The sequence below is a fragment of the Alligator mississippiensis genome, chromosome 3 (assembly GCF_030867095.1).
Source record: "Alligator mississippiensis isolate rAllMis1 chromosome 3, rAllMis1, whole genome shotgun sequence".
NCBI lineage: Eukaryota > Metazoa > Chordata > Crocodylia > Alligatoridae > Alligator > Alligator mississippiensis.
In genome coordinates, this window is record NC_081826.1 from 25063009 (window position 1) to 25072924 (window position 9916).

Genomic DNA, 9916 nt, shown 5'->3' on the forward strand with positions numbered 1-9916 from the left:
TTAAAGGCTGAATGAGGATGGGTGGCAAAGACACTAGAGGAACTGCTTTTTATAAATGGTTTTAATGTACTATAAATAACAGTTACTCTGAATTTAGGGGAGAATTAGCTAACTACATGACCACCATTTAGGCCTGATTTGTAACTTGCTCACCATTTAATTTGAAATTTCAAGCAGTTTTTTTTTTTTTTGTGGTCAGGCTTTACCAGCATGAAACTTTTTGTCTTTCAGTAATCATCTGGGGAAGAGCCTTCAGTTGCTCATGGACAGAGTGGATGAGATGAGCCAAGATATAGTTAAATATAACACCTACCTGAGGAACGTAAGCAAACAGCAGCAGCAAAAACACCAGGTTGGTAAGAAGGAAAGGCTGGGTCAGGGTGGGGGTCATCCCTTTGCTGCACCCCCATGAAGATGACATATCATGTAAAGTTACATTTACAACACCCAAACTACATTTTGCTGATTCTTAAAAACATGTTGTGGGGCTTCAGATGGTCTTCATCCCACCTGCAGCAGCTGTGGCTCATGTGGGCAGCAGCAGTGAGTCCAACCCTAGCATGGGCTGGAGGGAAGAAGAGAGGATGCTAGTGGCATCTCCCTGCCCTAGGCTGGGGGTCCTGTGCTGCACCGGGTGGCCTGGGCTGCCTTCCTCCCCATGCCCCCCCCCCTGCAACCCCTGGAGCACCGTCTCCCACCCCACCTGTGCTCCTGAGAGCATGGGCACTGGCCCTTGGCACCACTGACCCAGTCACACAGCTCCCCGCCACTCCCAAAGGACCCTCCAGACCCGTTCCCCAGCTGGAGGGGCAGGCATCTCTGGCTAGGCCGTGCTGGAAACAACATAAAGCTGGGCTCACCAGTGACACCAAGCCCTGCCTCAGACCCCCTTCCCCTGCCACAACCCTGGCCCCCAGACACCTTACTCCAGCACCAGGAGGCACTCACACTCATGTGCGCGCACACACTTGCACACACATACACACATCCTACACAGCCCCATGAACAGTCCCCAACACCTGGCCCTTGCTCCATCCCCTCGGTCCTACAGTTACCTGTATCCAGCTGCTGAGACTGTATTGCCGGTCACGATTGTTTCCCCCTGCTTCTGATCACCCTCTCCCCGCAGCCCCGAGCAGTTCCTTGCAGTCTGGAACTCTAGCAGCCTGCAAGGCAAAACCTGTAGTTTCCCACTTCAAAGGAGAAAAGTCACACTTTTCTTCTTTAAAGAGGAAAATCCACATTTTTTCTCAGGAAACGGAAAACCCAGATCTGTGCTTGTTATCAGCCGAACCTTTGCTTGTAATGCAGCACTAGAGCTACAAGGGCTAGTGCAATCTGTGGGATGTTTAGACTGGAAAATGTTGAAGGGGAAGGTTATACAACTAATGTATTTGGCATGAGAGCAGCTGTTGCAAGAATACTGTGTCCATTTTGGTTGTCAACAGTTGAAGGTTTGCTCATAAGAGCATTCAGAAATGATGCATAAGAATGATTTAATGGATTGGCAATGATAGTACAGTAAGACTCGATCTCTGTGGCTTAATGAAGAAGGTTGAGAAGTGACATGATCATAGTCTGTTGTTACCTATATGGAGGATAGGTTTGATAGAGCTAATTGTCTAATTGTCAGTCTAATTGTCAAAGTTAACATAAGATCCAGTGCTAGAAGCAAAAGCTAGATATATTCAGGCTACAAGTTAGGTAGATTGTTTTAATAGTGAGGGTAATTGAGGGTCACTGTAAAAATTTAGCAAGAGCTGTGGTGGCTACCTTATGATCAAATTCCATGGCTTTTTTTTTTTTTAATGTTAATGTAGTTCAAACGAGATAAAAATTCTGCATTAAATGATCACAGCAGTCCCTCTGGCTTTATACATTTCAATAACTTTCTGAATGTTAATTATTAACATATGAATTTCTTTATAAATCAAACATGTTATTGCAAACTTTTTTTGCTACATATATCTACCCACCTAAAAGAGAGCGCATCCTGTGTTCACTTTGCACTGTCAAGGTTATATGAATAACGCAGAGATTCTCTGCATTTATTTGGAAAAGCAGAGTGAAGTAAGTTCTAGGGTGTCACACCTCATTTCTTTACTAACTATAATTACTTTGTTAGTGGCTCATTGCAGCATAGTTATCACTCTTAACTTCATTTAAAAATGGAGCAATTGCGATCAAGTGCAAGCAGTTTTTATTGAAACAATAGACCAACTGCTGCAAAGTGGATGGTGTAATGCAAAGAAAAAAGAAAATCACCTAAATGTTCACAAACCGATATGGATGTTTAACTTTTTTTTCAACACTGCCTGAAGGCTGCACTTGTCACTGTTGCTGAAAGATTGTTGACTGCATTTCAGTATGCTATCAAGTATGAAATGTTTTCATACACTTGTGCACCAATACTCTGAAGTGATTTAAAATATCCTGTGTGACTCTTGGCCTTCAGATTTAAAAGTATTTTTTCTATAATGAGTTTACATCAGTAAGCCAGAGCCTCAGGTTTATATCTTTACAGTCCACACACATCTAATCTTCACACTTTTTCCATGTGAGGTACAGTACAAAATGTAGTAATTTTTTAGAACATCTATGTATCATTTAAAAATATAACTGTTCTTTATGGGTTAGTTTAAGCATCTTTTTGTAAAAACAAATGTTCAGGTAGAAAATGAAAAAAATGGTCTGGAGTTATAGTATTTAAATGTTAGAAAAACAGCATTGATAGGGACAGTACTGAGAACATGCTTTAAATGCTTTTTAAAATAAATTAATCCCAAAAAGGTACCTTGTATTTTAATTCATCCTTCTAGTTGCCCATATGGTGATGGTATCCAAATGGTAACCCACAAGCATCTTATTTTGGGACATATTGATCTATGATAATTTCTTCCAGTCACTTCTCTGTATTAAAAAGGGTTGTTTTTTTGGGTTTTTTTTTTTTTTTTTACCCCTATCCTATTATTGCAATACTGTGTTGACCTGGGACTTGGATAAAAATTTAGAAATTTTGACTTGCTCTAAACTACTTGAGGCAAGCCTCTTGTACACATTGATTCTAGCCATGTTTTTGACTGGGAAAATTGAGTCATGCACCATGCTGTTCTTTCTATCAAACATATTGCTGACTAAGCTGCAGAAAAAATGAGCTTTAAACACGAAGAAAAGTAAAGAAACTCCTTCATACAGAATAACATTGCAGTATATCCTTCCTCTTGTAAAAGTCCCTACTCCAAGGCAAAGATGACTCCCCCACCTTGCCTTCTTTGTTTTGTATTAATGCCTCCCCCCCCCCCCCCCCCCCCCCCCCCCCCCCCGTTTGATAGCTGAGCATGGCTAAGTAGGCAATAGAGCTGATTTGGGCTTGGACCAGTGGCCCCCAAACTAGCATTTTATAACTCTTATTGCAATTGAGAGGTAGTTAGCTGTGTTAGTCTGAAGCCAGGTAGAGATGCACCTTATAGACTAGGTAGGATAGATATAGAGCACAAGCTTCTGTGAACTCAAGGGCTAGGGACAGAAGTTGCACATAAACTGGTTTAAACCAGTAACAGAACAGAAGTTCAGTGCTCATAAACTGCTTTCAAAATGACTAAAATCAGTTTAAGATGAACTTGGTTGGATATAGTATCAGATTTAACTGAATTAGGTCAAACCAGTTTATGGCACATCTTTCCCAGATCCCTTCCTGGTTCAAGTTAACTCGGTCTCCCAGCATCCCAGGATGCTTTGCAGCCCTGGGCTGTGCTGCCTCAACTTAGCCTGCTTCCTACCTGTGTCTGTCAGCCCATAGGGATGGGGGGGCAGGGGAACAGCCCCCTAGCCAGGGTCTACACAGCACGTGGGGGGAGGGAAAGCCCTTGTGGTGAGGACTTTCCAGATCCTGGCAGCCCTCTCTCCTCCTCCCTCCCTTTCCCCATCTGCTCACTGCTTCAATGGCTGCCACAGAAGGGAGGGAAAAGGAGTCCTCCCCCCCAGGTACCTGCCCCCGCAGCCCAACATGGGGGCACCAGAAAGCCCCTGCCTTGGGGGGCTACCCCCCACCCCAGCCCAGGGCAGCCCCAAGGAGCTGCAGAAATTTTCCCCCTCCTGAACCTTGCCTTAGCCCCTGTGAGTCTTGGGCAGCTTCAGGGAGTGGTAGGAAATTCTCCTCCTCCACAGCCAGTTTTGCCTTGGCTGTTGTGAGTCTGAGGCAGAACTAATGTAGGGGAGCAAAGGCATTTCCCTCTGCTCCCAGGCTACCCCTGACACTCACAGCAGCTAAGGCGAGAGGTTGGGGCTGGGAAGAATTCCCTTGAGCTCCCTGGGGCTCCCCAGTGCCCCCATGCTGGGCTGCAGGGCCAGGCACTCAGCCAGGAGGATGACTTCTCCCTCCCTCCTGTGGCAGCGGCTGAAGCAGTCAGCAGCTGGGAAGTGGGGGCAGGGGTTCCCATCAGCTGCCCAGGGCTGCCTGGCCTGGGGAAAATCTCCTGAGTGGGAGGCTCCTCCAAGGTGGGCTAGCACCTGAACAGGGGGCTCCTGAACCCCCTGTAGGGACACAGCAGGAGGCTGGGGACACTTGGCTGGGCTGGCAATGGCCAGCAGACTGAGAGATGTGCTCCCAGTGCCCCCCGCCTACCGGCCTGGGTCAGTGCAAACCTCCCCCTGCCTTTCCCAATTAAAAACTGAATGTCAGTTCAGTTGCTTTTTAGTTCAACCTACGCAGCTTAGAGGAAGCTGCCTAGATTGAATTGATTCAGCCTGAGGCCTGTCTGTACTTAGCCAAGTACAGACAGGTGCTGTGAAAGATTGCTTGTTGCAAGTCTTATGGAGCACCTGATTTTCCCCCAAGCTCCCAGTTTTTCTGTGAGCCCTAGATTGAAGTGGTCAGGTTTTACTGAGCCTTAGTTATTTTGCAGTAACTGTGCCTATGCCTTCAGTTCCCCCTGCAGTGAGTGCTAAACCAGAACAGCTTACTGCTGATTGAAACAGGGCTACATTGCCCCAGTTAGTTTTCACTTACCGAGGGGAAAAAGTGGGTACACAAACCATTTTTATGCCCACAGTTAATAGGAGATAGGGACTTACTGTACCATAGCTGTTTTACCATAGTTATTCAGTATGTTTGCTCTTGCTCTGTGGCAAGTGAAAGCTAAATGAAAACTCGCTGTTTCATTTAGGCATAAGCTAAATAAGCTTCCCTGTTTAGCTCTCATTGTTACCATGGAAAAGAGGAAGTACAATAGATCTCCACATCGTGTTAACTGTGAGATGTGAACATTGATAATTGTGCATATTATATAAAATAATATGATAATATGTGGAGTTCTAATTGTGAAGTTGGGAACTACCGATTCAGACTTTTTAGACACTGGGGTTGCTTACAGACGAAACCCCCCCCCCCCCAAACAAACACCCAAAAATGGTGCTTTACTTTAAATTCTGCATGCCCCCGTGCCGAGGCCAGCACATGCCCAGAAGAGGTATTACATTAGTTGGACCTGGTTTGGCCACCATCTGTATAAATCGGCTGCTTTAGTCAGGATTTTTTGGTGCTTTTATCTAATAGCTGATTGAATAGGCTTTAGATAAAAGCGCCAAAAAGCCCTGCTAAAGCGCCTGATTTACACAGATGCTGTAGAGCCGGATCAAGTAATGTGCTGCTACTTCTGGTAAAATGCATGTGTTTGTTTGTCTTGTTCTGTTTTGTTTTTTCATGTCTGTCAGCAGCCTGGTTCGGTAAAATAAAATCCATATACTAGTAATTATACTTTATTTATTTATTTATTTATTTATTTGCAGGCTGCATTTAGAAGCTTCTCTCTTAGCTATAGTAGTGTCTAGTTATTCTTTTTTAAAACCTATTCTTTTTTTGCTTTGTTTTCAGTACCAACAGAGACGTCAGCAAGAGAATTTACAGCGACAGAGTCGAGGAGAGACACCTCTTCCTGAGGAGGATATCAACAAAATATTCAAGCCACTGCAGCCCCCTGCCAGGATGGAGTCCTTGCTTATTGCAGGTGAAAGAGATTTCCAGAATCATTACTTCTTAAGCCATTCCTTCACATACTATCTAGCCAGGAGAAAAATAGAGGTGTTGCCCTTTAATAATGTCTGTTCTACGTATACATCATATTAGTACGGGATGCCTCAGTGTTTTTACTGTTCCGTACCTCTTTCTTTACTCTAGTTTAGGGAAATGGGGATTCCTCTGTGGTTCAGTGGTAGAATCTTTGCATACTGCACAGGAGACCTGGGTTTGATTCCTAGATGCTTATATAACTACAGCCATGCAGGTACCAAACATCTGGACTCAGTCTGGTCTTTCAATTCTGTCTCAATGGCCTAAAGGGCAGATGGAAGGTCTGGGCAGCTTCCACAACTTCAAAAATTTCTGTCAAGGCATATGCATGATCCAGGAGGATTGGGGTTGCTATATTAGGAAAATGCCTAAGGAGTATTATAGATGCCAATAAAAAAAAAAAGAAACAAGAAGGTAGTTTACATAATGGGCAACCACTGAACCAAAATGGTGACAAAGCTAGTGGAAAGCAAAAACTTTGCATGACACACATTTTTGGGAACCGTGTACTTTGGTGTCATCTTCAGATTAACTAGAAGAATAGTTCCATTGGATGTGACCAGATGGAGCTGTGGATGAGGAACAACACCTTTTATTTCTCCAATTCCTGTCGCAGGGTGCCTGAAAAGGACCGATGACAGAGCATAGGTTTCTCCAACACATTCACCTTTTCATGGCCTCCTCTCGGGACCTTGAATTCAGCTCTTCTGCCATTTCCTGTGCTTGGGTGGGTGCACAGAGTGGACACTAGAGGCAGTGTAGGGGCAGATGCAGAGTAGGGGTTTAGGATCTTAGTGTCCCCACAGAATATTGAGTAGGGTGGGACATGATGAGAAAATAAATATTTAATTTTAGGATTATTTTATTTCAGTTTTTTTCAGTGGAAGCAGTTAATACTTGAATCAGCCTTTGGAAGACAGTGAAGTTTATGGGAATAATACAGCAAATTATTTCACCATTTGAAAATATTTTGAGAGCTGTTTATAACATGAACAGGGGTAATTGTAAAGTTCATATTCTAATTCAAGGAAAGGGACTGGTGACTAATTGATTACAAAACTATAAAAAAGACTTGTCACTTTAAAATAATTAATATACAATAAATGAGTTTCAACAAGTACATTTTTTCCATATAGTTTTAAAACAAGTCTCTTTTCTGGAGTCACTTAAAATTGAGAGTGCTATCTTAGTACAGCTTGTGTTTTATAATGAATCCTAAGAGCACAAAACTGTTTAAAAATGCATCGTAATACTTTTATGAAGCACAATAGAGGAAGGGAGCGTATGTACTTTTTATGATGGTAGATTATGGTTGTGCTGTCTTCTACAAGAAAGGAAAGTGAAAACTTTTATAATCAAAGAAAAAACAGCCTTCAGCCAAAATACTTACCTCATTTGTTCTTTTAGTTATAGTCAGGGGAAGAACTGAAGACATCCATTTCTTTAATTCAGAGGGCTTAAAGTTTGTGGATAAAGAATAAAACTTAGCTGCTTTGTCTCTGAGGCATTTAAAAACTTTTTAAGTAGAGCATTAAATTGAAGTTTATTGGTCTGCTAAACAGTCTTAATTTTGATTAAGCTGACTTTATGGTTTGACATTCCCAAAAAATAACTTGTAGCAGCACTTTTATGAAAATTGTTTGATGGAGATGTTTCATTTGTATAGCACTGACAAGGTATCACACCCCAGTGGTTTTTTGAAATTTCAAATAAGGTGAAATATTTGCGGGGAAAAATGGCAAACGGTGTCAAATGGGAAAGCACCATAATTTTCAAGTCGAGAGTGTATTTATTATAAATATTTTTAATGGGAGCAGTAAATACACAAGAATTCAACTGAAATTGAGCCTTGCACTATTTTTAGGGCTGCTAATTTTGAACAAGTAATTGATGCGATTAAACCTCCAACACTACACCAACAATTGCGTATACTTTTTATGTTCCTTGGCCAACTTATTTGGAAGTTGCATATATTACAACTGAATTAAAATGATAGAATATTTAATTTTGAAATGCATACCAACTTATCTACTCTGCTGATTTCATCTACTATTCTTTCCAAGTCTATTTGTATATTGAAAAATTCTTTCCAGTGTCATGCTGTTTAAGTTTCTACTTTGCGGTATGTTGTGGTATGCTTTATAACGGTAAATGCTTGGGAATTCTTAAATCATGTTAAAGGACATTCTTCAGATCAGATCACATAAATGATGAAGGGTTTTTTTTGTTTTTTTTTTTTACTTTCCTGTTGACAGGTCAAATTAATACTTATGCCCAGAATATCAAGGAGTTCACTGCGCAGAACTTGGGCAAACTCTTCATGGCCCAAGCCCTCCAAGAGTACAGCAGCTAAAGAGGAAAAATCTTGTATTTGATACAATATCCAACAGAAGGAGTTCCGGTTCACACTTTTTATTATAGGGCTGAAGAAACTTTTCAAGCATTGTTGGCACACTGGAAAAAATGTCCCATGAAAGCTTGTGTAGAATTGTCTCCCTCTTCTAAAGAAAAATAAAAGTAAATTTGAACAAACTTTTAGTGTCTCCATATTTTTTTAGACTAAAGCTTTTTAGCCCCTGCACCATTAATTTATTCGTGTTGCATGTCTTCCTGTGTTTAGTTAAAACAAGCAATAATATTGTTTAGTTTGTATTTGACCTAGAAACCAATAATAACATTTTCTACACGTGCGCAACATGGCTGACTTAACTTTGCAGAGGGCATCTTTAGACATCCTGACTCAAGTTTACAAGTATAATTTCTTTATTATTTAATTTATTTGGATTTCTTGGTGCAAGGGATATTTAGCTTGCATAACTCTTACCATAGACATTTCAGAGGCTTCATGAGCAGAACATAGACATTTCTTGTAATGCTTCACATAACTGAGGTTTAAGTACAGCACATTGATTGATTCAAATCGTTGCATAGAAATATGCCAGGTCCTCTGTGTGAGTGGATGAATGCTGTGTGTTGACCTGGTTGTTGGGATATTTACTGCAAGACTATAATTATTTAGCTTAATAAGGGGTTGTATGGCAAAGTAGGAAAGAAAAGAATGGCTTGGGTGAATCACCCCATAGCAAACATCTGAAGGTATGAAGGGACAATGTTTAAATGGTCATTTGAAGACATTTACCTCCTTCCAGCCAACCTACGCAGTTAGATTTGCCTAGTAGTGCTGAAGCATGGGGACATAATGGACAGTAGTGATTCAAATAGGGTTTTTCTTAAGAGGAGAAGAATACAGCTCGAGAACAATGTTTCTGAGCTCTTTCAGGGAGGGATCTATCTGAAGTTACCTTTTTAGTCTACTGTAGGGGGAGAGAAAATCCTTAAAGAGACATGTAGACTAGGTTGAATCCTTTTTCTCTGAAAACTTCAATCCTGCTACAAGACAATATTTTGATTAAGTAGGCTGTCTTATCACTGGATGTGCCTGATGACAGACTTCTGTAGTGAAGAAACACAAGTACTGTAACTTAAACCTTTTTGGTAAAAATGGCTGATACAGGTCTCAGTTGTAACCCAGGGCTCAGCTAAGTGGGAGAATTGTGGGATTCTACTCTGGGATAGGTCTGATTCCTGAGGACGTGCACTTATACCAGAAGACGAACATAGGTACAACTAGCTCTGTGACAAGCACACATCAGTAGGAAATAGATAGAGGCGGTGTACAACTTGAAATAGTATTAATAGGATAATCCAATAGGAACGCAGCATGCAGCCTGAATATTTTAACATGGGAAAAGTAGGTGGAATTATACCCAGTTTCACTGTACAGGGGCACTCAAAGTTTAAGATTAAATGATTAAAATATGTGACATTTAAAGTGTGTACTAAATGTTT

The 9916-nt window shown here is 41.5% G+C and overlaps 1 protein-coding gene across 1 annotated transcript in view; it reads left to right on the top strand.

Annotated features, from left to right (window-relative positions):
• Nucleotides 1-8599, top strand: part of EIF3H (eukaryotic translation initiation factor 3 subunit H) — a 119733-nt gene extending 111134 nt beyond the window's left edge. Inside the window, exons 6-8 of the mRNA XM_006261876.4 lie at nt 232-352; nt 5873-6005; nt 8323-8599. Of these exons, the coding sequence (XP_006261938.1) occupies nt 232-352; nt 5873-6005; nt 8323-8420 (352 nt within the window). The 3' untranslated portion in view covers nt 8421-8599. The remainder of the gene's footprint in view (nt 1-231; nt 353-5872; nt 6006-8322) is intronic.
• The last annotated feature ends 1317 nt before the right edge of the window (nt 8600-9916 follow it).